This window comes from Poecilia latipinna, unplaced genomic scaffold (genome assembly GCF_001443285.1).
Source record: "Poecilia latipinna isolate Pla-1442-1.1 unplaced genomic scaffold, P_latipinna-1.0 Scaffold921, whole genome shotgun sequence".
Taxonomy (NCBI): Eukaryota; Metazoa; Chordata; class Actinopteri; order Cyprinodontiformes; family Poeciliidae; genus Poecilia; species Poecilia latipinna.
This window is the reverse complement of record NW_015113537.1, coordinates 191333-218764: the sequence shown is the minus strand read 5'-3', so window position 1 is coordinate 218764 and position 27432 is coordinate 191333. Positions and strand designations below refer to the sequence as shown.

At 38.8% G+C, this 27432-nt stretch overlaps 1 protein-coding gene across 2 annotated transcripts in view; it reads right to left on the bottom strand.

Annotated features, from left to right (window-relative positions):
• Positions 1 to 248: 248 nt before the first annotated feature.
• Positions 249 to 27432, bottom strand: part of tbc1d22a (TBC1 domain family, member 22a) — a 136858-nt gene continuing 109674 nt past the window's right edge. For both annotated transcript variants that reach the window (XM_015049043.1, XM_015049042.1), the window contains exons 13-14: positions 26165 to 26260; positions 249 to 4318 (exon numbers count right to left, since the gene is read on the bottom strand). In XM_015049043.1, coding sequence (XP_014904529.1) covers positions 4190 to 4318; positions 26165 to 26260 — 225 coding nt within the window. In that variant the 3' untranslated portion in view covers positions 249 to 4189. The remainder of the gene's footprint in view (positions 4319 to 26164; positions 26261 to 27432) is intronic.

Sequence of the window (27432 nt, the reverse complement as noted above, 5' to 3'; positions counted from 1 at the left end):
GCGTACAAAAAAACTGGAATACAAATGAACCTGAATAAAACAATCCCAACATAATGCACCAAAGTTTGTGGTTGCAAACTTCTAACAGGTACGAGAAGAGCGCACTTGCAAACCGCTTTAAATCATGACAGGTGGGTGTGTTTGCTGGAGGCGAAGCGCCCCGAAGCGACGTCCAATGAACCTGCAGCAGGACGCCACGTATTCAGACAAATCATACATTTTAACACAAGAGAAAAAGAAAAAAAAGCTTTTTTTTTTTGGTATTCCATATATAGGATTTATTTACACTTTCTATTTACAGATATTTGTTTCTGTACATATTTTGAAATTCAATTCAATAAGACCGTACTGTCACTCTCACGATCTGGCAAATATTAGCTTTCTTTCTCAGCTCTGTGGAGCAAAAGACACAGGAGAGGGGAGGCTCGTTTCTTCTTCATTTTGGTTTTCACAAGTTTTAGACTACTGGAAGAAAAAAAGAAAAAAAGAAAAGAAATAAAAGCAGCAGAAGTGTTGCTTCCCGAGAACATTTCAAGTCTTCTCTGTGTGGGCTAATGGAAAGAGAGCCAGATGTCACCGATCGCCATGGAGACGAAGGCGACGCGCAAAGGAACCGGTGGAAGGCTAATTTGAGATTAGCAGCAAGTGATTTTGTTTGAGTTTGTTTATTAAATTATGGTGCGTCCGTGGAGGCGTCTGATTTGTGTCGGAAGGAAACGGCTGCGCATAACCCCGCTTTTCATATCAACACAAATCTGTGCATTAAGGCAACTTAAGATGAATAGAAGCAGAACTTTGGAGAAACACGTACAGTGTGCAAATCCCTGCCCCGCTTGTTAGTTAACGCCGCATCGCCCGTCGAGCTAAAAGCAGCGGCGACTCCGACGTGTGTAACAAATCTTACAGGGAGCTGAGATGACCTGCAGGTTTTTACGAGCTTTAATGTATTATTCCCATCAGCAGAAATGACACGCTTCTAGAAGCGGAGTTTTTACATAAAATGAGTCTGTAATTTTGCCATATTTATTGCTACCTCAGGTAAAAGTGGAAAAAGCCTCTCAAAAAAAAAACCCCCAAAAAAAAAGAAACCTTTTTGAGTCTGGGGAACTGTTTTTTGTTTTTTTTTGTTTTTTAAGTGTCAGGGTAAATTTGTTGAAGAATTAAATAATTCTGCTTTAATTTTCAAGCAGAAAAGAAAAGTAGACTCTTAAATAGAAAGCTCTGATATATGATATTCATTAAAATTTTTATGCTCCACACCCACTAAACTATAGTTTACATTCGTGATGGTAGGACAAAAAAATTGTCATGGAGACGTAACGGCATGATGTGGAAAATCAACAGCTTCGATGTTTTAATAATTGTTCTGACTTACTGTATAAGTATATTTGGATTAGTGTGATTTGTTTTTGCAGTTTCTGGACTTAAAAATATCAAAACTTTTTTTTTTTTTTACTCAAATGGAATGTATTCCTGCCTTTCCTATTTAGAAGAACTGATTAAAAATATATGGCACTCTGTCAAATGAGGTAAAAACATGATGCTTTGGAGTATTTTTGAAATGCTTCTTAACGTTAAACAGTTATTTTACAGTGATTCTCATTAACTGTGTTGATTTTGGATGCTAGGTGAATGCATTTTAAAGGCTTTTCACATCTTTACCATACGGAGGAATGTGTTAAAGACAGTCTGTCAAAGCTATCAAACTCCACCAACAGGAGTTTATGAAATCTTTATGAAAAGAAAAACGCTCCGACTTTTCAGCAGAGTAATAAAGTCTCCTAAGAAGATATTAAACACAGATATTTTCACTGCTGCGCCTTTTTAGCTCCTCAAACGCTGAGTGAAAGCATCGGTCCTGCTCACGCGTACAAGTTTCAGCATCGAGGCTCGATGGGCCTGCAGAGGGACAGGGGCAGCTTCAGTAAACAAATGCCACCTTCGTAGGAATCGTACATGATAAATGCCCGGGGAAGAATGAAGCGGCTCAGGTTGATGGTTTTTACGGCCAAACCACGTATAAAAAAAAAAAAGAAAAAAACAGGAAACTGTAAACCTCTGGGGTAGATTTGCGTTAATCCGGATGGCTTAGAGTCAGGCACAACTTAACGTAAACATTAGTAGCTATATATATAAAAAAAAAAAAAAAATAGAAAAAAAAAAATTTAACTGTCATGGATGATTTTTTTTTTCTTTAAATGCTGATTGAAAGAAGAGGATATATATCACAAAGAGAGAAAGCAGAAGGAGAGAGAGGGGCAAAAAAAAAAAGGAGCTGTGGACTTTTTAAATTAAGTGCAGTTTTTCTTGTCACACAGCACAGGAGATAAGGGGCTTGTGAAACTGGTTCAGATTGTGTAGAAAAAAAAAAAAAAAAAAAAAAAAAAGTCCCAGTGTGTGATCAAAGACTGACAGCTCTCAGAGAAAAAGCGCTGAAACTTCCAAAGGAACACAACACCCTCCCTCTCTCTCTCCCCTTCACACACACCTACGCTCGCCGGCTCTGCCGGCACATGGTGACAATAATGGATCCTGGCGGAGGCGCTGCAGGAGGCTGCGGATGTTAACCGCTTTTTGAGTTATGTCACCCAGTGTCTGATTATCAAACCGCTGCCGCCGCGTCCCTGCGAAGAATTACGACGGCGAGCCGCGCGACGGGCACCGTGACGACGGGAAATTAGCAAAAAGAAATATTCTTGATTTAGGCGTTCTGGACTGGAAAGAGATTGTCTCATAAGTGTGTTAGTTTTGTTATCTCACACCAACTGCCAGGAAGTTCGTCCGTTTATCCGTCTGTCTGCTCTTCCTAACATCCAACCAGCTCACAAACTGTTTTTTTTTTTATTTCCCTATCCAAAGAACACATCTACTATTTCATCAAGTCATGCTAGTTTTTTTTCTTTCCTTCCCGTCATATTTATTTATTTATTTCCTGCCATCTTTAGATTTGAAGTCTGACCTCTGGAAGAGGGTCAGGGTCACTGAACAAAACAAACAAAAAAAAAAAATCAGTTTAAACAAATCTCAGACCTAAAATTCAGAATCCTGATTTTGACCTTCTGATAAAAGTCAGAATTCTGCGTTAAGAATTGAATTATGATATTAATATCCTCTGTTATTTTGAGAAAAATTAATTCTGATTTAAAAAAAACCTATGATTTAGAGGCGGATGGATAAACTTTTCATGCTAACCTCAGTTCAGACGTTTTATTCTAGAATTAGCCGGATTTAAACCTAGTAAATTAGAAATCTTAGTGGAAATGAAAACACATTTTGTCCCCCATCGCTTCTGAAGTGACAAATTCAGTGAGATCTGAGGTTAGCGAGCTGATGGTGAGACGTAGCCCTTCGTGAACAGGCAATCTAAGACAAAGTCGGCCTTTTTGCCATCCTGATGGCATTGTCGTTTTTTTGAACGTGGGGCGAGCTTCTCCGGACGCCGTTTACCTTCCACTCTGATGTACGGGGAGTGTGAGAGGATGAGGGGGAGGAGGTGAGAAGGGGAGGATAAAAGGGAGAGCAATTTGCTGAGTGCTGGATTCTCGGAGCCCGATCTGTGCCGTAGGATCCTGGAAAACCAACTGAATCAGTTTCCCCCTTGTGTCACAGAAAAACTGCAGACTCCTTCAAGATTTGTAAGTCTTCTATTAATAATAATAATAATAATAATAAAAAAAGAAGTGCCCTTCTGCTGTCTTTCTTCATATCTATAAACTAAATAAAGGGTTTTATTTTGCCAAAGGGAGCAAAATAAACTAAGTATTGCTATAGTAGTGTAAAATAATGCAGATTTTAACCCCAGGCGGTGCTGAGAAACTGTTCATGATCCTGCATCAAGCCGTGTGTGGTTGTTGTTCTTCAACAACGACGAAAAAAGAAAAAAAGAAAAACTTGCAATAATCAATATTAATGATCTGTTTCTGCATCAGACTGAGAATGAACGCACGTTTCAGTGAGTGAGATAATTTAAAAAGAAAAGGCTCCGGATCATCATGTCAAAATGCTACACCACGCATCCTCAAGTCACTGTTTGATTCGAATCTCTTAGTAGCAGAAAGGCCCACTGGAAATATGGGCAAAAAAAAAAAAAAAAAAAAAAAAGGGGAGTGGTTAGGAAAATGGGAGGAGCCTGTGAGTCCAGCAGGCGACGAAGGATGAGGAAGAGGACGAGGAGGTGGAGACGCTCTCATCATCTCTTGTAGTGGTTGGGCGCGTCGGCGAAGGCGAACTTTAACCTGTAGGCTTCGGCCAGCAGCACGCTCACTTCCTCGTTGCCCCAGTGCATCGTGGGGAGGTTCTGCAGCAGGATCATCAGGCCCTGGTGAGACGGACGCAGCAGAAACAGAAAAGATTTTGATTTGTTTATTGATTTAAATGGTAACGAAAACACTGAAACAAAGAAGCTGGCTGGCAAAGACAAATACGCAGCTGATCGATTTTAAATTAGGAAGGAAATTAATAACACTCCTCAGACTGCCGGGGCAGAAAATTAAAATAGGGCTTCGTTTACAAAAATTCACTATTTAGGAGTTTTGCAGATGAAAGTGTAGTGGCTGTGTTTGACCTGCCCAACTTCGGATGAACACCTGTAAAAACACAGTGCAGCAACCGGAATAAAAAGTCAAATTAGCATTAGCTCAATGCTAAAGGAGCTAATGCTAACATGACTTCTTGCCATCTGTTTTGATATATTATTTTTATTTAAGGTTACCATCATAATCTCATCCAACCTGAGCCTAATTGACATCTCAACAACTCTAGATCAGCTACTTTCATTCTTCCAGTGGTTCACTAATAAGCGATTGACGGACGACGCGTGGTTTTTAAACTCTGGACAGTCCTGGTATTTGTCTTGGACAAACAGCTGGAAAAAGCTGACCTAGTTATTCCTCCTGCTCGGTCAAGCAAACAAAAAAGATGCTCTGATGACTCTTTCCATCAGAGAGAGAGAGAGAGAGAAAAGAGCAAAAGAAGGAAAGTCTGTGCAGCTGCATCACTTTTCCTGACCTGGTTCGTGGTCGAGTTGTTGAATGGAGTTGATTAGGGCTTATTTTGAGCAGTTTGAGCAAAAGTCAGATACTGTGATGTTTTATTCATTCTGAGGCTTGTTTACTGTGGAGGTCTACTCTGACCTCTGGACTGGATTTGGTCAAGTTAAATTACATTTCTGTTTCGTGGTGAACTGAGAAAAAAAAAGAAAAAAGATTTCAACTGTTTACTAGGATGAACAACAACAAAAACCAACAAGATTCAAGTTGAGTGCATTTTAGGTGGATTCAACATTTGATGACCTGCCAAATTACTACCTTTTGAGGAAGAAGATTGCTGATTTTGACAAACCTTAATATGATCAAAATAGATCAGATTGGATGTATTAAAGTAATTTTTACTCTAAATCTGTCAGGGTAAAACATTTAGAGCAAATTGTTTTTACACCTACTTATGATTTAAAATATGGTAAAACATGCCATAAAACACCTTGTTTTTAATCAAATTCCTCCTTTGTTGTTCTGCTTATGTCTTCTTCTGGGGTTTTTGTGTTGCTTCCTTCAGTAGCTCTTGGAGCAGCGCCACCACAGGTGAGAGAGGGAACAGGTTTTTCAAAGGAGTTGACAGAATAGTGAACCAGCTGAAAATGGAACAAACGTCGCAATTTTGGTTCCCAATCAAACCGAGTCTGCCGGCTATCAGGTGAGAAAACAACCTTAAAATTTTAACAGCATTACCGTCCATAGATAAGGTTGTTCTTGTAACCAAAGGGAAAGAGAAACAGACAGTTCTGGTAACAAATTACCATTTGCCATTTAGCTCGAGCAACACTAATTAAAAAGACGTTGACGTTCAAAAAATCTTGGTGTTTTTGGACTGGTAACGATTAAAAACCTTGGTAGCCTCGATATCTACAACCTGTAAGGAGAGAGCCGAGTTCTTCCATGATGCATTTACGCCTTTTAATACAATCAAAAGCAACTCTTTTAAAGAGAAAACTCAATTAGATGCAACTCTGTGTCAGACTGTCACATAGGTTTTTACTCAACAAAGTACAGCTGAGCGACTAACCTAAAAATAGGAAAAAATGAAGGACAAAAAAAAAAAAACAGAAAAGTGCCAGGTAAAATTCTGTGGCACTTGACAATTTCCTGAGATTTCAGCTCTGTACATTACGTGGTAAGTTAGGAGACAGACAACAACAACAACCCACATCGTCTCTCTCACACACACACTGAAGCGAGAGTTCAATCTAGCCAACTAATGCCTCTCTCTCAAAGGGGAATGAGGCTGGTTAGCGGTAAGACAGAGTGAAAATGCGTGCGTGTGTGCAGGCATGCTGCGGATTGGTGTCCCAGAAGCTTTCATCATCAAGGCTGAAATCATTGCCGTGACAACAGGGTTTACAACCAATCACGGTGTTGATAATCACACGAAAAGACAAATCCCGGTGGGGCTTCGGTGTCTGCACTCATCTGACTCCACACAGTTCGCGGCTTTCTGAAAGGATGAGACCCCGTTCCAAACTGCTTTTTTTTTCTCTCTCTCTCTCTCTCCCCCACTCAACACAGGTTAAAATATTTAAACTCCTCTTTTCTGAGCACGTCACAGAAACTCAAAGTTTCCACGCACCTCTTACCAAACTGCCGAGGAAGTCAAGCAAATCTGTAAGCAGATACATTTAGGCTCTTCGCATTAGTTTACCTTTCTAAACTAAAAGGTGTTGAGCTCCTATTAATTCTTCCCCTCCGCGCTCGCTTTTAATGAGCCGCCGAGACGACCCGGTGACACCAACAGAAAGAATTTGTATTCTGCTCGAGGGTGAGAAAAAAAAAAACAAAAAAAACACAAAAAATCTACATGTCTTCTTCGACTAATTAATCTCAAAACTGCAATCGAAGCCAGAATTCAACATGTCACACTTTGCTTCATTCTTTCTCCTCTGAATACATTAAAATTGAACCCAACAAGAAAAGCTTTTCAATCCCCCAAACTTAGTTCTATTTTTCTTAACTAAGCAAGGAGAGGAGCTGGTAAGTAGCTTATTGACTGATTTCTTTATATGCCTCAGGCCTTTAAGATGTGCTAACACCCTGTTGGAGTGCTTAAAATAATCTGGCTGCGAGACAGCGCTGATAAAATGAAGAAACCCAACAGATTTCAGCCTCTCAAGGTATTAGACATAAAACTGGATTTTTTTTATTTCTCCTACAGAAGACCTAATACCTCATTAAAACTATTTGAAAAGAAAGTTCATTTTTCACTAAGGCACTCGTGGTTTGAGAGGCTCGAGTAAGATGGGCATTGTGTTTTCTAAACGGAGAAGCTATTAGTTTTAATACGTTATTGATTACGTTTGTTTATCTTGTGGATTTTTGTTACATAAATATAGAATAAACGCATACCAGTGGAAGACACTTTACAGACGTGCTTGTAGCTAGGCAACTGCAGCTGTAAAACAATGTTACCTTACTAAAAGTGACAGGCGGTGCTTGTTTTTTCTCTTCTTTATCAAAGTGCTGTTTGTCACCAACACAATAGTTTCCACATTTGTCTTTCTAGCAAGCTAAGCTAAAGCGGCTAACTAGCTTTGTGGACAAATAGCTGGAGGAGGACAATTCCTGTGTAACGACATTACAAACAGCTGAAGAAAAACTGGCAACTAAGGCAATATTCTTTGGCATTGTATTGGAAAAACTTTAACTATCAAAAAAAATATGACTGACCATATTAGGAGTTTGAAAGCTTGGCGCTGGTAACCCGACTGTGTATTAATACTCCATATTCTTTTCTAGATTCCATACTTTTCCAAACTCAATCTAGATTTTGGGGGGGGATATTTTGGTAAAAATGTCAACTTTTAAAGTTCTTTAACTGTTGTTGGGCGTTATCTGATCGTGAAAAAACTAAAATCGTTTTGAATTTTCAGAATTGGGTATTGACCAACTGATTCCGTTGTTGGTACATGGACGACATCGACTCGCCCCTATTTCAGAAAATCAAAAATGGATGACAGCATTCTTTGTGTCAAAGTTTGCAAATTTTGGTACTTTTATTCTGGCTGTAAGGGAAAGAAACCGGCAGCTTTAGTGTTTTGTTTGCCTTTTTCATCAAACTAAGTTTAAGAACCATAGGTCCAATAAAACTTGCATTAAAAGTTCAAAACCATCACAAAAAAAATCCTCTGCAAGCATCTTCTTATAAAATGATAATCAAATCTATACAAAAACACAAAATAATGAAGTTTTAAAAACGTGAGCCGTTTGTTTTCCTGTGTTTTTATCATGTAAAGCACTTTGAACTGCCTTGTTGCTGAAATGTGCTGTACAAGTAAATGTGACTGATTGGAAAATAAAAGTCAAACTGCAGCATTGTTCATTATTAGATGTCTGTCCTTTACAAAAAACAAAAATAAAATACTTTTCCTCTAGGCCTTTCAAGACCGAGTATGAACCCCTGTTAAATAGTATGGTCTTTAAAAGAAAAAAAAAAAAAAAAAGAAGACCCCTTGAGTTTAAAAGATTGAACAGGTGAGGTCCCTCTCGGTTTAGAAAGCCAACGGCCTCTGAAGACTTCTCGCTCTGGAGGGGAAGGGAGACGAAAACCCAGCCTGATCAGAATTCTGCCTCGCTCTCTCTCATCTGTATTCACCGGAGCGGCAGCATCAGCTCCTTGCTTTCATCCCTCGCCCTCTTTGGTACATTTGAAACCCACCGCATTTGCTGTCACAGAACTGTGGGCCGGAGTGGCTTTAGGTGTTTAAGGATTTGTGTTAGTAGCTAGGGCAAGCCGTCCGACGCCTTTAAAGAAATTAAGCACTGTTGTTTTACCCGAGTTGGAGATACTGTGCCTATTATCGCCCAGGTTTTTAATTGGCATACATTATTAGTGTTAAGGTCATTCAGACTACTACATAAAGAGGAAAAAAAACCATCTTCCAGACCATAATTATACATGTTTGTATCCTGTATAGTAAGTCATCTTTGTAGTCCCATAGTGAGACATCATGTAACATTACTGCTGTACTTCCCCCGCCCCAGGCTCCTCGAGTGAAGAGAAGCTCCCCTGTGGAGAAGCATGACTCTATCCTGGTACAATCGGAGCCCCAGATCAGCAAGATGCCATTTATGTTTTCTTTGCTTCAACGAAATCGTTTCCTAATAACTTATGTCCATCCAGTGAATTGCAACATGGTCTCAAACGCAGGGCCTCACAGTGAAAACCAGGTCGCAGCTCTAATAGGACGAGGAAGTCCATCATCGTGTCAGGTGCTGGGTGAGTGTTTTATTACCGCCAACGGAAATGAATTCATGACGGCTGATAGTAAATCACAGTTTACCAACATCTTCGCAGCAGAAACAAATGACGGAGAAAGTCTGTCGGATACCCAGGAACTGCGGCTGTCACAAATGACGGGGCGAAGAAAAAATACGCTCGTCAAACAAAAGGTATTAAAAACACTTCCGAGAGTCGAGCGTAGCGTGTTGTTGATGATGTGAAAGAAACCCACTATATAAAGCTATTTTTGTCTACAGAAAACGTGCGTTTGTCAGCCAGGTTATATTTCTATCACTACAAATGGTTTCACGTTGTGCTTTTTGAAAGAAAGGCAACCGATGTCTTCAATGAACCAAAGTGAAACGATTTAGATGCATTTAGATAGAAAATGACAATTTTAAGTAGAGATAGATTTTATATAATTATGTCATTATGATTTATTTTCTTAAAGTTTGTGATATACGTTATTTGGGATGAATACATATATTTCTAATAATTACCTTTTTTACAACAGTCTGGACCAGATGTGGACAGAATTTAATATTTGGTTTGTTTTACATAATTACTCGATTTCAAACAGTCTCTATTTACATGGCTCTAACAGATATCGCAATGAAATTATATTTACCATATTTTAAATTTTTGTATTAAAGAAAATTAACTTTTCACAGTGATTTACAACACTAATTTATTGAGTGTATGGCGAGACTATACTTTAACATTTTGATGAAAAATAAGAATTCCCTTTTTTTTTTTTAAAAAAAAAGTGCTACACAAAAACTTATTTAAAAAACAAACAAATTTGAAATATTTGTTTTTTCTATACATCTGCACTTGTATAGAGTTCACACTGGACCAAAGTTAGAGATTTTATGTCAAGATATGTCACTTTTTAAATGACCGTAATGACTTCAGAGTTTTGTTAGAAGTTTTTGCCCTCTTCCTGATGGGTTGAATATTTGACAGAACACAAATTAAACTTGAAATATACCTTAAAGTCGTGCAATAAAAATCCATGAAATATAAAAAGTCATTTCAGCACTTTTAACAAGTAACATACTTGCAATCTAGCTCTAAAACACGTCATACTGAGTTCATTTCATCTCAGCACATTTTTTTTTTCTTTTCGCTTTTTAAGGACTAATCACAAAGCAACTTAAGAATAAATTCAAGTGTTACTTTTAGAGCCATAAAACAACATACAGCCAACACACATACACACAAGTGCACTTCAGGGAGGCTCCTCCATACAAGCGCGGCGTGACTGAGGAGCTTCATCAGGAGCAGGTTTCTGCATCGTAACCATCTGCTGGCTCTCACGTCTGTTGGGCTAACGACTTTAATGTGGTTTAATTGCATACATTTCGCTGTCAGCGGGGGGGAATGACTCATTTGCTCCACTTCACACAGGTGGCGCCGGTCGATACAGTGAGGCCATGAGTGCTGCTGTGAATGACCCTGTGGTTCCACGAGAAAGAAAAAAAAAAAAAGTAAGTTGGTACGGTGCGGTTTAGTGTACGGGCGTGAAGTGAACGCATACTCGTTGTATCCCGTTTTAATCAGGAATTGGAAAAGGGGAAAAAAGGTGTAAATTGGAAACATGGGAGAGACAAAAATGGAGCGATTTGTCTGTTTTTACTGCCTGTGTGGGTGGCTTGCAGTTATTCAAGCATTAATATCCATTTATCCTGCAAAGCACCAACAAAGACAATGATTCATCATCGCTGTGTACAGTACTCCACATGAAAAAGAAAAAAAAAAGGGGGAGGCAATTAGCTCTCCATCTTACGTGCTTGGCAAGGCTTGAAGTTGTTAATGGCTATTGATATGGAGGGGAAAGCAGATCATCAATAGAGTGAGTGCCGCGGTTGGTTCTATGACAATAAAATGGAGCAACATAATGGCTGAGCAGAGGGCGAGGCCACGGCGACGTGAAACTTACTCAACGCGTTGATGGTTACCGTTTCAACCCAAGTCTGACAGAGAGGAGCTCATCACTCAACGGTGTCCGTATGATGAGCCACGACACATCTGATGGACGTAAAGTTGAGCGGGACTACGTTATGTACTGGTTAGGTGAGAATTGGTTGGATCTTCAAGGACAGTCGGAGAGAAATACATACTCACAGTGCTAAAACTAAAAATATTACCAAGTATTTTTGGTCTAGTTTCTAGTGCAAATCTTTTATTAACGCTTGAAATTGGAAAACTGACTTAGGAGTAACTTTTCAGCAATGTATGACAGCTTGTTTTAAGTCAATAATTCCTTAATATTGATGAAAGTGTACTAGTTTAAGTGAAATATTCTGCCAGTGGAATGAGACATTTTTCCCATCAACATGAAGAAATGATTGACTTAAAACAAGTTCCTACCTCTTTATGAAGTTACTTGTAAGTTAGTTTTGTCTTATTTCAAGTGTGCTCAGATATTTACACTAGAAACTAGACCACAAATACTTTGTCATTTTGAGATATAAAATATAAATGAGGACGAAAGGAAGGGAAACTAAAAGAAATGGAGTTCAGACGGAATGAAAAAAAGGTAGTTGGAAGGAGAGGGACAAGGAAGGACAGATAATACAAGCGTGGAGGAGACAAAAAAGGAAGGAAGGCAATGAGAGAGGAATCAAGGACAAAAGGGGATAAAAAAGAAAGAATTAAGGAAAAATATGAAAGAAACAGAGAAAGGAAACAAAGAGGAGGAGAAGAATTTTAATCTTGAAATACAAATATTTTTTCATGCATATTTTCTGTGTAGGAAACTTGAATGAATGACATCAGATGGTATTTTTGCAGTTACTTGTTCCAAATGAGAGAATAGAAAAGAGGAAGAAGAAAAACAAACAATTGAAGTGACTTTTTAAATAAACCCAATCCTCTCTTTGCCGTCACGCTGAGATGATCCTCGGCAAAGCGCCCCGAGTTGTGCCGAGCATCCAGCTATTGTTTCTGCTGTGTCACCATGGCTTCCAGCGGGCGAGCGGCTGGAACCCCAGGAGAAATTAATGGCTGAGAGATGACAGGTGCAAAGCCCACATCAACAGGGCACACATTGGTTTCTAAAAATGGCAACTGTCTGCTTTAGCTGTTGAATTTCGGTGACATGCATCAATCCAGCCGTCGACCTCCTTTACAACCAACACATCTACATGAAAACACACACACACACACACACACACACACAAAAAGGGGTTCGGAAACACACAAGCTGGCAACCGGTTGTGCACAAACACTCCAGGCTGCCGCCGAGGCTGTTGGTGGTAATGGTGTTTTGCAGCGCCCCGGGGTGTAATGGGCCCAGACACTGCTCTGTTGGGGCCATTAGCTTGCTGTAGTTTATATAATTACACACAATGGGCACTCTGGCAAAAAAACACTGGGTGCTAATGCGAGAGAGTGTGGCACCGGAGCACACGGAGGTAAAAGCTGACACTGCATGGCACAGCCAAGTTGCCTTGTAGAAAGGTTGGCGGGTGAAAAAGCTTTGATTATTGCACAGCAGAAGGGACGCGGTCTCGGCGGATGATGTTATTTCGCAGCCGAGTTAATGAAATGAAATCGGGCGATCTTTTGTTAGCCCTACGGAGCAAAATAGGTTTATGAGCTTGGAATTCATGTGGACCGGTTCTTAAGCAAAGGAGAGTCACCCGACTCGCTTTTAGATCGGAGTATGCCATTTCTATTTGACAGCAGCACAGTATTTTTGTTATAATCTCACACGGTATATTATTATTTCCAATATTGTTGTTAATCTTGTTTTTTGTGCATTTCTTTTTATACTTTTGCAACTTATTGTGTGAAGCTGTACATCTGATGCTGCTATTGTACCTGAATGCCCCCCGTGTGGGACAGTAAAGGCTATTTTTATTCTATTATTACAGTGCCATGAAAAAGTAAAAATTTTGAAATGATCATTAAAATGTCTAAGTTTTTAATTTCTAAACATTTCACCGTTTAAAATGAAAATACATCGAAAGCAGAAGCAACCAAATGGCCTTTCTAAGTTTGGAAGACTTATTAAAGTAGCTTTTATAGAAGAAAAAAAGCCAAAAAGAAGTTCAATTAAAGGGGACTTTTTATGCAAAATTTAGTTTTTTTTTTTTTTTTTTTTTTTTTTTTTTAAACTCATATTTGGATCTCAACTGCTTCTAAAAACATTCCAGGCACTAAAAAACGCCATCCAGATGATTTTTGGTAATGTTGAAGTTTTTTGGTGTCTGGAAAATCTGCCTTTTCAAAAACCTACATGCACTGTAATTTACCTAGCAACCCCAGAGTATCCCCAGCCCTGTTACCTAGCAACCCCAGTGGAGCTCCAGCATAATTTTTCGGATGGTTTCAACACTGTGTGCGCTGTACAATGGCTGTTAGACTTACCATCCAGGAAACACTTCTTGAATTCTTGTTGGTTGTGTAAGAGGCGCCACTTATGCTTTTCTAAGATGTACGGTTGTATAACTGTGCATCTGTTTGTAACCATTTTAATCTGTAAATGTGGAGATGGGACGTGAGGCCAGCAGCAGTTTATTGGGATTTAAAGTGACAGAGCCCTGAAACAGCTCATTCTGAAAGACAGAACTGAGCAGACGCAAATCTCATTGTCCAACCTTTAAAGCTTTGGCACAAGCCAGGGAGCGGACACAAACGTGGAAGAAGCCGTTCTGGTCAGAAAAAAAAACAAAAAAAAAAAAAGTTTAATCTTTCTAGTCAATATATAAAACGGTACAAACCAGAAAACTACTTTAAAACATGGTGAAACATGACGGTGGTAGCACCATGGACATGACGGTGGTAGCACCATGGACATGACGGTGGTAGCACCATGGGGTGCTTTTCGTTAGCAGAGTTTATGAGATACAAGATATGCATCTTTGGTGCCGTGTATTTTAGTGAGTAGTTTGACACTATCGTCAAAGGAACGCAGAAATAATTTTTTTAGAAGACGCATTCACATGGAAGCAGAGTATGTGGGTGGAGGATTTGGTTATTTAAGTCTTACAGGAGTGGATATTCCATTAATGCATAATACATAATTTAATCCATTAACTAAATGCATGAGAGACTGGTTGTCAAATTAGCTTAAAGGTTTTAGCGTACATTAAACCGTATGTGGGGGTGTAGAATCCCCCTTTGGCTTTGCAAAGATTTGTTTTTATGATTTTAATAAGTCAAATCATATCAAGAAAAAACAAAACAGATTAGATATGTGTGTTTACTTCACAGTCTTGATCCGTGTTAGCTTGTAGCTTTTCTGCTTCATTCAATGCCAGCCTAATAAGTTCATAACCTTTTAAAGAAAAAAGCCTAAAGCAGTTTTCTTAGCCCTCTGTTTACTGGAGCATTCGCAGTGGTTTTACATGCTGCTTGACTAGTTTTACTTTTCAGCTCGTGCATCTTCAAAGTTCACCAAGAGTCGATATTTGACCCCTTTGCCCTCCCCATTCACCATCAACCATTACCACCTAAAAAAATAAAAATAAAAATCTGTCGGCTCTGCCCACACTGATTCGAGCATGCTGAAACGTATGAACCCATTGACTGCAGAACCCTTCCTGCTACATATCTAAGCTCTCTGAGCATCGCGCCGACAGCCACGGAAGACCGAATATATGAACTCATTTTACAAGCACCTTAACATGTAGCCCCTGTGTGCCTTCACTCTTTAACAAATCCAACAAGGAAACATGAAAAACTAGCAGTTTAAGAGTAACCACTGGCAAGTTCAGAAAGGCCAGAGCCCCCTTTAATCACAAGTTCAAGATTACTGAAAACTCCTGGAACACAATTGAGCTCAGTTCTCTCTGACTGCTTGAAAGAGTATTTTTGGGTGTGAAATTCAATATTTATGTCTTTGCTCCTGACCCAGCTCATTTGTCAAAACCATTTTCTTATTTTTATTTTTTTTTGTTTCTTACTCAGAAAAAAAAAAATCCATCTCTGTCAGCCCTTGCCGCTACCAAAGTACAAGTGAGTAGATATTGCTGTTTATTTGGTACTTTAGTGTCTTAACTGAGTCAGGAGACGAAGAAAGGGCACACAGCTGGCTCATGGGCTGACAGAGGACCTTCTATTGTTCCATTATGTCAGAATAAAAGAACAGCAATAATACACACTCTTTCTTTACTTATATCCCGGTCTTGAGCCGCAGGTAAGCACTGGCTTATTATTGGCCTCGAGGTACACTGATGGTTTTTAGTCGTCACAGTTAAAACAGTTGGCAATCAAACAAGGTCTCTTATCAAAGATAACCCAAAACACTGTTTTCAAGTTATGATTTTCTTTATTAAGATGGGGGAAAAAAAGCTAAACAAGCTAACCTGGTTTTGTCAGAAACAAATTCCCTAACGGGTTTAGACTCTTGATGGCAACAACTGCTATAGCAACAACTGCTATAGCAACAACGCCTTCCCACCAATCACTGCTATATCTGACTCTTTGTAAGATACTCTTTTCCTGCTGGATGTAACGCACACCTTCCAAAGAGTTCCACTTTCGTCTCAGCACTCCACCGAATGTCGGGGGACATCAAGATGCTTTGTAGTAAATAAAGTGCGAACCGCTTTGTTATTTATGTCAGCAGTTTTTTTGTTTTTTTTTTTGGCCTTGGAAATCTCGCAGGCCTGCCATATTTGCCCGACCACTTCCTGAATACTAAACCATAAACTCTGGGTTTATCCTGGGGGAAATGAGGCCTGACGTGCTTCAGATGTTGTTCTAGTATCTTTTGTGAGCTGCTGGATGAGTCGCTGATGCCCCTAGGGTAACTTTAGTAGGCTGGTCAAGTCTTAAGAAGGTTCATCACTGTTCTAGGTTTCCTCTGTGTGTAGATAATGGCTGTCACTGTAGTTAACACCAGTAAAAAAAAACATAAAAATGGCTTTGTGACCCTCTGCAGATGGATAGATGTCAATAATATTGTTTTCATTTCTTCATTCATTTCTTTATATTGGGGTTATGGTCTGTAGCCACCTACTTCATGTTGTTAGAAAGGTCCTACTTAAGGGATTTCTTACATTTTTAAAGTAATCAGGCTTGAGTGAAGTTGAACTTAACTTTGGCGCTCAATCGCAGGTCATTCATTAATTTAATGAGAGCAATTACTTTTTCACTTTTTCTGGTTGCCTGGGAAGCTTTCATCCCTGAATAGTTGATGTCACTGACAGTGAAGATGGACAGGAGGAGGACATCATTACTTCCAGAATATGATGTTTTGTTTTTTCCTCTGTTATCTTCTTTTATTTGGTCTAAAATAATTCAAGTGGCACATTTGGGGGCACAAATCAATCAACCGGGTGATTATGAAGAGTTGTGTACCGATGGTGGTCTTTGTCAAATGTTCAGCTCAATTGACTGCAGTATTAATTATCAGAAAAAGTGCTGCAAGTCCCCTCAAGAGTGCATACTTTATGTGACCCAAGTTTTGGATGGTAAACTTCTGGGAATAAATAAAATAAGGACGTGATATTGGAAAATTATTTAAATGAGAATGTAGAAAGTAGACAATTTTGTTAGTACATGTAAAAATATCACCCCCCCCCTCCCTCTCCCCCACATATTACTCTGACAAATAGAGATGTATTCTCAGGGCATCATTGTTCACAATGTTCTGCAGCATTTATTTTGGCTGTGAAAAAGCATTTCTAAGGACCAGATGTCCAGATTAAATTCTATGAGTACAAATTTTTTTTCCAAGCATTTGTCCTGGCATCTTGACAGAGCTGCACTTTGTTCTGATAATTACTCTGAAAGGGTATTGAGTTCATATTCCAGACAATAAATGTTCAGAGGACTGTGTTAAATAAAGTACTAAAAGTATGCCCATATTTATTAACTCTTGTACAGATAAAAGTATTAAAACAGATTTATTTTTTGTTGCCGTTTGCACACTGATAAATGGAATATCCACAACAGAATGAGTAAAACTATTGAGTGAGGACAATATCTTGTTTAAAAAAAAAAAAAAAAAGCTTTTTCCATTTTGAAACTTTCAATGGCAACACGTTACAACTTTCCAGCAAACGCCGTCTAATTTGTTTTTATTTTTTGTTAGATTTCCCAAAAAAAAAAAAAAAAAAAAAAAAAAATTCAATGTTGCCATAATCAGGATTAAATAAATCCTCATATTTTTGAAAGCAACAAAAATAAAATGTGGATTTTAAGGCAGGCTTTATATGAGGCAGCATCAACAAAATAAACTCCTTGCCTACAGTGATGGCAGCTGCTCTGCTATATCTACAAAATTAGGTTTAGCCATTCCTCTTTTAATGCTCTTCACTTATCTAAAGCATTTAATACTGCTGATAATATCTTCATAATTCAACTCTCAAATATTGAGCACAGTGTCTCCACTCCATGCTTCTGGGTCATTTTGTTTCCCCTTCCTGTTTTAAAGGAAGTACCTCAAGGCTCTTTACATAGATTGTTGCCCACAATCTGTGTGAAAAACTGTGAGAAACACCAAATTTCTTTCTTAAAGGGGTTGAAACTGAAGCAGCTGGATGCTACAAATATTTAGGTATGACTCTCTGATCAGAATCTATCTTAAATCTCAAACTGACAAATTGGCTTCTAAGCTAAAATGTTAATTGGGTTTCTTTTTCATAAAAGTGTTTCCAACAGCAAATCAGATCACTTCAGTCATTCCCACTCTGATGGACTTATGCAGATCTGCTGTTCACCCTAGTATTAAAATATATATATATATATATATATATATATATATATATATATATATATATACACACACACACACATCACTCTACTCTGCGTTTTATGACTAATTGTAGCTGTGGAGTACATTGTTGCATCTTGTAAGCTGCAGCAAAATGTCCGTCTTTAACTGATTGCAGACTCTCTCAATGGCTGGTTTTTAATCTATAAATGCATTCTTGGGCTTGGCTTCTGTGTGGAAACTACAGCCATTATGATCTGTGGTTTTAGGACATTAGTTTGATGAAGGCCCCAAAACTTCAAAATTGAACTGGTTAAAAGGGCCTTTAAAATTCAGATTGAATAACGTGCAGATGGATTTTAAATTGTCGTCACGTGTACCTTTGGGGCAAGTCAAGTCGATTTTAACGGGCAGAGAAATCGGTTTACCTGGCTCCTGAAAGTGCAGTGTGACGTCTGCAGTGTATGCGTTTGAGTATTCGGTCTAATGTTGTATTTTGGTCCTGGAATACAGCTTTCAATCTGAAGGAGTTTCCAGTGATGCTGAACTTCAAATGATCAGAACTAAAGGTATTATTTTCACGAGAGAACAGCAGGAGTGCATCTCTTTCCTCTGGCAGTATCCTGAAAATGACAAGCATTTCTTAAAACATCTACCTTTTGCGTTATTATTTTTCTTTTTAAGAATGTTCCTCCTTAACTCCCCATTTTCTCACTAATTGGACGCTTTGCTTTCCTTCGGTAAAACCCATTTCACTAACACAAAGGTGTGTAAAAACAAAGCTGTGTTCCTAAATCTGTGATGAAAATTTTATATTACTTTTTTTAACTACTCTTCTTTTATTCCCTGCCAAGGCTGCCTAACCCAAGGCATTCTGCACACGCAACTGATCCGAGGACACCCACTGACATTTACAGAGGTCCACAGTTTTTCCACATGCCACTAATTGAAGTGCAAGCAGATCTTTTTTTTTTCCTTCTGACTTTCACTCTTCCACTTCTGATTTTTCTTCCCTCAACATCTCTGTCGAGCCGTTAGTCATTTATATAGGACTAATAGCCATGTAGTCACATAAATGCTTGGCCTCACATTGAGAGCATAATGGGTGCCTTTAAAAGCAGTCCTGAGGAGTCTTAAGTGATATAAAAGGCTACAGTTACACACGGCTAAACTGTGATTTATCTCCATCATCAATGTATGGGCTTAAAAAAATGGAACTTTATCACTGGTAAAATGCTCTACGTTCTATATATTTTAGGGTGAATTGATGAGCACATGCATGCATTTAAACCGTTAACACTATCTACGGTAGTCAGGTCAGTGATGGGTCCTTTACAGTTGGAAAGCATGAAAAGCAAACTATTCATCAATTATTTTTTTTTTCTCTGCCATAGCGTTAGAGATTGGAAGATTAAGCCAAATCCTTCGCCACATTTAAGCTAAATAACCATTACTGTTCCATCTGATTCACTGAAAACATTACAGATCTCTGGCTCAGTAGCTGCAATGTCAGATCTATTAAAAAAAAAGTGTTTCCAGTTCGAGAAGATTATAAGACTTGTTTTGATAAAAGGTCATAATTCAGCAACACGTTTAGTGGCTGTAATCAGAAGGGTTGTATCTATCGTAGGGTAACTTTATATACAAGACACTTGAAGAATTGTACATTTAAGTATAAAAGTAAAGGAGGCCTAATATTTATTAAATAGGATTAGTCTGTTATAATCAGGAGGAGGCAAGTTGTTGTGTGTAACATGAACAGTGGACATCCAGTCCCATTTGCGGTTCAGCATTTGCAAATGCACCTATTCGCAGATTTTTCCTGTGGAAAATTTGCCTACTTGCAGATTAATTTGTAGACCATAAATGGAGAATATATTGAAATGAAAATGCAGTGTGGGAATTTGAAACACCTAGAGACGATGCTATTGGCTGGCGTCGCAAAGCAGCCAATCCAGGGGCATCATTGAGTTTCATTGGCACTGATTGGCTGTATCCCAAATGTAGATGTTTGCTTCTACTGTAGGACTATAATCTTTTCCAGTTTGAGTATTAATGCAGATTAAGGTATATTTGGTGTATAAACTATTGAAATGGAGAGTTATAGAAGTTTTTAGATAATGGATGTGGTCAACAACCCCACCAAACACAGGGGTCCCACTGTAATTATCGGTTGCTACGATAATTAGTCACTTTTTGTGCAATGATTTATAAAAGCTTAATTTATTAAACACTTATTTTTAAATTTTATATTGGGGGCATCAAATAAAGGAGGCTGAGTGTATATTAAACAGTATTGTTTGACTATAACTTGAGGATTAATATTTACTGTGCAGAACACAATTAATAGAAGATTTTACTGAATGGACATTTTTGATGATTTTGTTTGGTATCCAGTTGTAGTTGACTAAATTCAGAGAAATTACATTCATTGATTCAACACAATCAATATAAGCAGTATTATTGACCATATTTAAAAGGGGTAATTCTTTTCCAAAAGAGTCTTGTTTAATGTGTGCAGTAAAATAAGTTTGATTCACTGAATGCATGTGAATGAAAGAAATGGAGTGAACCAGAATCTGCTTTTTGAGAAGCCGGCATCTACTCCAAACCTAAGGGGAATACTTTCTATTATTACTTTTTGGCTTCTGACTAGTCATAGACATACATAAACATGGCTTTTCCATGGAACCTGGCATGAGGGCATCCGAAGGTTGCGGAGACTAATGGGGATGTTTCAGACTGTGCTGGTTCTACCTAAACCTCAGAAGAAGAAGAAGAAAAAAAGCTAAGTTACATAAATCCATGCATGCTTACTGCTGTGTGTGAGGTTGAAAGTGTGCTCTGTGGAGAAATAACTGTTTACGCCCGTGTTTATGATGTTGCGTCTTTACAAATCTGGCAGGGTGGTGGGGAAAATGCACGAGCATGCGCTTGCGGGTACGCTAACTTATCCGCGCGGCGCAGGCCACAAAGTTACCGACGGTGTGCTAGCTGAGGTGTGACGGAGAAATGCAGATTGCTTTGGGGAGCGGCGTACCCCGCCCTGTCCCCCTTTTCTTTTTATTTTTCATTCTGCGGCTTAACAAATCCAATCCCACAACCAGGAGGGGAGATTCACAGTTACTTCCCTTACTGTGTTTGATAACAATGCATGAATTATCCCTTTTAAATTGCTTTCTGGATGCATTTTTTTAATTAAAACTGTTAAAGTGAATCAATCATTCGTGCACCCTCTTAGGACTCACAGAATGTAACTCACCAGCAGTTTGTCATACACCACTGCTCCCAACTCCCTACTTTTTTTTTAACTAAAGTCAATTAACTTCATTCTTTTTTGACTGAGGGAAAACACCACACTGACTTAGCAGGTTTAGAACAATCTGTGTATTAAACTTGTCCTAAACTGTCACATCTGGATTTAGAGACACTGAAAAGTACCACATAACAGGAACTTGCTTTACTCAATATATGTCAAGAACATTAAGTTTCACCCCACCAAGGCTCAACTAAACCACAACAATAATTCTCTGCTACAAAAGGAAACAAGCTGTTAATGTGGCACGGCGCTAACTAGCTACTACAAGTTTCCCTCAAGGCCCGGGCAAATTGGAGTTCGGCGTGATAATGAGCAGATTGATGGAGCTGGTTGAAAGCTTTTATTATGCAGCCAGGAGCGGCTGCGGCTTTGTGTGCATGCGTGTTCTTGAGAGAAACGGCTGAAGAAGTGCGTCATCTGGCCAAGTTTTCACTCGCGGCCCCGATTGCTTTGGGATTTTCCTCTCAGTGGGTCGTCTGGAGATGTAAACGCGCGAGTGAAGAGACAGGAAAAGAATGAGAAAAGGTCAAGAATTAAGGAAAACTGCAACAGTCGAAGGCGGAGATGCAAAGAGAGAAAAGTATCGATTGCTAACGGAGAGAAATCCAGACGGAAGACGCAAGGGGACGATGAGCTGGTAACAAAACATTTAAACCTCCCCTACTTGAAATTTGATTGATGAATGTGTGAAAATGATGAGCTGGGCGCTTTAAAGAAGCACATAGAAACACCGTCATGCGACAGGCTCACCCATGAAGACAGAAGCAGACAATGAGAACTCACTTGCAGGATACGAGGCAAGAGAAAATGTCAGGAAGACATTTGGCTGCGTCTCTGAGTGCGCTGTTGCGATGTTTCACTGTGAGTGACTGGGGATTTCGAATAGGCAGGAAGCAGAATCACAACAGGGTTTTGGTTTCTAGAATCTCGCCTACATAATGTCACCAAACGGCTAAAGTGGCCACCATACTGGAGGAGGACAAAGGAGGTGAAATATCTCCAAAGCTTTTATTTTTAATTTTTTATTTATTTATTATTATTTTAAAGAATTGAAGTCAAGAGCGGCATCTTGAACTCACCAGGTCTCCATAGCAACCAGAGAGTACTTACATCTTAACCAGTTGTGTGGGAAAGCACATCAGGAAGATGTTTTTTTTTCTTCTTTTTTGGAGTTGCTAAGCTCTTTTACGGGAGCTGTGTTTAGTTTGAATGAGACAAAAACTCAACAAGCAATCAAGATCGATTAGTGATCAAAGTAAAGGATGGATTTTTGGATTTCAATAAGAAAAACAACCAAAAACTGACAATGAAATTTTAAAGTGGAGCCTGAAATGGTAAGACATTTTTAAATTAAAAATTTGCAAACAACAATAGAAACATTACCTCAACAAAAGATTAAAATAAGCATTTCAGATTGCGAAAAGCTAAAAACTAATTATATCATTCCCTTATGGCCTTTAACTTGTCCATTAAAGCAAAAAACAGGTCTAAAATATTCAGAATATCCTACAAATAAAAACACACCTTTGCCCCCTCAAAGTCTCCAGAGTTTCACACAGTGAGTAAATTATGTTTTATCAGTTAAGGCCCAGGTTTTTAGATAGAAGTCAGCTCTACCCAGCTTGAATAGATTGTTTCTCAATAAGCTTCCCTCCTGTTTCCAATGAAAGGAGCTACAGTAATTCTCTGATGCGTCGGATCGCTGGAGTGCTAAGAGCAATTTCTTAATCAAGCAAGAAATACCAGAATTCTGCTGTGATTTCAATAAATAAAAGCCAGCATGACACATTGGTGGGATCCAATTTCCATTCTGAAAGTATTTCAGTGGAAAACTGCCGTTTTCAGATTTGTTATGACATGCTTTAACATTTCAGGTTCCATTTTAAGCGGGGCTTTGTTAACACGAGGTAGAGTGGGAGACAGTAATTTATGCATTATGTACTTTAGTGATTCTAAACTGTCGCTTGATGAAAGCCGAATCTGACTCGCCTATTTAAAAACATACTTGTAACACACGCTCTCTGGGGACTTTCTTTTTTTATATCATTTCATTTTTATTCACTGACAAACATTTCAAAGAGCTCCAAGTAAGTTTAAATGTTAAAATTACATGTTTTTTTGTCTTCCCCCACAAACTCAAATTCACAGAGTTCTCTGTGTTTTTTAAAGTCAGTTTTCGAAGCGAAAACAAGAAACTTTAGGGAGGATTCTCAACAGGAGTCAGACTTTAAATATGGAATCTATAAAAACTGGACGGATGTCGACATGGAAAGACGGACGAGTAGACATAAAATCACAAATGTCGGATGTGGACCTGGACTGAAGGATGGATGGATGAGAATGTAAACCACATGAGAGTTTATAATAAAAACTGAATGTGTAAAATAAAAAAATAAAAAATCATTACTTTCATAATGGTGCGTGATTAAATTAATGTTTAAAACCTTTGGATTAAAAGCTGAACTTACTGCAACAAATGCATGTTAAGACAGGATAAAAATGTATGAAAGTGTATCTTACACTTTCACCCAATAGAATAAGGGGTGTCAGGTTACCTCAGCCAATCACATCGGTTGTCCCGCCTTTAGTTTGCATTTTGAACGCGCTAATCGGCGTGGTGCACAGTAGCAGCTCCGCTGTGATGAGAGCAGCTGGCTGAATTTGTCCCCGAGGTAAATCTTGGGCGTAGACTGAATACTGATGGTAGTTTTTCCAAACACTATTACTTATCCTGAAGGCTCCAGACATTCCTAAGATCTTCTGAAAATGGCCTAAATCAAATGGAATATGTCCGATAGTTAAACACTACCTTTAATTTTTGCTACCCATAACGAAGTGATGCGTTGCCGGATTGCAAGCATGTGGAACGATCGATGGGAAAGTGAGCAGACAACATCCGATGGACAGATTAAACTTTCATACTGGGATATGGAATATTACGTGAACAGAACCTAAACCACAGAGTTCTGCTTTTATTCATTCATTTGAAACATACTCTATATACCTTACCTCCAAATCCCAACTGCATCAAAACTATAGTTCAAAGCAATCAGTCTTAAATCGATCTGAATATCAGTAATCGTGTCTATTTGATAAAACATAACCAGTGCTTATGGCAAAAGAAGCACATGGCCGTTAATCAAAGTTTGCCATACATAAAAGTATTCTTTTGCTTATTACACTGCTACCAAATTTAATCTGTTCTCGCTTTCATTGCCAAGCTGATCTCTCCTCCCTCCACGCCTCATCTATATCAGGATGGATTATTTGCCCTTGGCACACCACTTGGTAGTCTGCATGGCAAGGCAGCCGGTAAGTGGATCTATAGGAAGCTGAAGGAGAAACGTATTCCTAAACTTACCCGCTTGTATATTTGTGTGCTTGTGAGCTAGCCAAGTTATTAAAATGTTAGCAGGTACTATAAATAAAAGAAACAAAGGCCTCGGCGTCTGCAGAAGGTAAAGAGTGCAGAGAGGTAAGAGGGGATGGGGGGGAAACACGGGGCAATCGTAGAGTGAGCACAATCTGAGGGAGCTCAAAGGGGCCTTTATGTGGCAGCAAAAATGGCATTTAGGCAACGAGGAGAACAAGAAGCTCCCGCCTAAACAGAAACCACAGCTGCATATCAACAAGAAAACGTCTCATGTTTAATAAAGGAAGAAAGAAAAAAAGTGTTTAGTGAAGCAAGTTTTCTCATCGGCCTGGAGGAGCTGCATTAGCTGCCACGCATGGAATATATTGCTATATATTATTTGGATCACAACATCCTTCAAATGATGGAGGCAGAGAACGCTGCGTACATTACTCCGTCTTCTCATTCGATTTCTATTTAAACAATATGCAGACTTCCTTGCCAAGGGGGTTTGTAGTTACTGGATCATTCCAGTTGTGAAGGCTTCAGTGTGGGGGGGGCGCGGTTGTTAGGAAACATGAGTGGACAAACCACTTGATGAAGACCAAGGAGACGATAATATTTGTTTCAAGGAATATGTAATGGTAACCATGGTGTCATAATAATGCAAGGACACATCCTCCAAGATCAATAAGTTTTAAATTCTAACATTTAACACTGGAAGTGGAAGGCATTGTAAATATCCACAACAAACAAAACAACAGAAATAACAAATAAAATGAATAATGAAAACTGTCCTTCAAAAAATAGAATAGTTACGACCAAAGCACCAGACTGAAGATGTTCGCCATCCAGTTTTTGGTGGAAAAAGTGAAAAACGATAAATCGTTCAAATGGAAATTATTGAGTTTGTTTTAAATTTATCATGCGATTAATTGATTTATTACTTATTGCGACAGGCCTACGTCAGACCCGAGGCAATACCGTACCAGTTAAAAAGTCAGTATGCTGAAAACTGCATTATTTTCCTTCTTCTCAATTTAATTTTATTCTCTGTTGGTGCATAAAAGAAAAAAAAAAAGGAAGAAGTCTATCTGCCAAACAGTACCACTGAGCTGAAATGCTGAAGAAAAAAAAAAAAGACGGAAGACGAATGAGGAAAAAGGTCAAGAAGTCAAATGAAGAAGTGGTTATGTTTGTGGGTGATGATATTAGATTTTTGTTTTAGATTTAGTGGTTGCTACGGTTAAGAATGCAGGTCTCCTACACAGAGCTGGCAACCAAAGTCACCTTCTGGCAGCTGGCTACTGTCATCTGCTAATGCACTCAGAACTTCTGACCAGCGCGGGTAAATGACCAGGGAGGTAATGAAGAAGGATGTAGGCCATGATCATTCACAGTCTGCCCCGACGTTATTAAAACATACGGCGACAATTCGTTTTCATTTTGCTTGGAAGGACGTGTTCGCCATCGCCATCTACATTCTCCATATGTTGTGGATTTATAACACGCACTCCGAGTCGGACACGGAGTTTTGACAGCGAGGGCAGATTACCTGGAAATCCCGCTCCTCCAGAATCTCTTTCCTCCACCTCACCAGGAAGGCGGCGCACACGTACAGGTGGAAGTGGGAGAAGCCTTCAGGTTCCGCCTGGAAACACGAGGAAATGACAGAGCATAAGCAAAAAAAATAATGAAAGCTAGAATATTACCGCATTCCTTAGTGTTTCTGTTGCACAGCTACTGCGTTCGTAAAATCGACAACGTCTTTGTAGATTCAAATGATACTGTTAAACTCGCTGCAATGCCCTGCAGCAGAGGTCGGCAACTGGCACTTTTAAAAGCAAAAGAGAAATATTTTTTAATTATAAAAACAAAAGGAAAGAGGGATTTAGCAGTTATTCTGCATAGTGAATGTAATATCTGCATACATTATCTACAACAGAATGACAACAGCAGCCCAAGGCTTGTTGAAGCCGGGTGGTATTTTGCTGCAAAACATGTTTTTAGTGTTTAATGAGCAACCCACTTATACACTTATAAACTTTAATTTGTCATTATGGTCATTAATTACGGAAAACACCATGATTAAAATCCCAGAGATTAAGGAATGAATTAACATTTAGGTGTCAAAACTAGATGAATGAATTAATATTTGTGGAAAGTTAGCTGGTTTACATATGTTTACAAGCGAATGAAAAATGTTCATGTGTACTTTTGTACACTATGAATGGAATTTAAGACCTACGAACTTTGACTAGTCAATTGGCAGTAACTTTGCAAAAAAAAAAAAAAAAAGCTAGCCAGCTAACCAGCTTCTTTTTTTGCAAGCTAGCTTCTTTGTATGTAGCTAGCAGGCTAGTAAGGGTAAGTTAGCAGTGAGTTAGCGGTAGCCTCAACCGTCACGATTCGCAAAACGTAATAGAGATGTCTGAGTGCAACTCAAACTGACAGAAAAGTCCTGCGAGAACAAAAAATACATGCATTACACAGTTCTTCCAAGACAAAATTTAAGACCTGGAATTAATGTATTAGAGCCAACATTTTTAGGAGTTCAAGACTTTTTGAGACTTTTTAAAGATGCGCCAACACCAACGGTCTGAAAATCAGCCCCTGTCCCCTTTTGCTGTGCCATGAGTGGGGACATATTGACAACGCCGCCCACCAGGTTGCATCTGCACCTGTATGGCTAATAGCAACTTTTTTGCTAATAGAAGAAAGTTATTCTATTAGCAAGACTCACTTAAAGAAGAGTCACTCTTCTTTAAGTGACTCTTAAAGAAGTGACTCTTAAACTCTTCAAACTCTTCTTTGTTTGAAGAA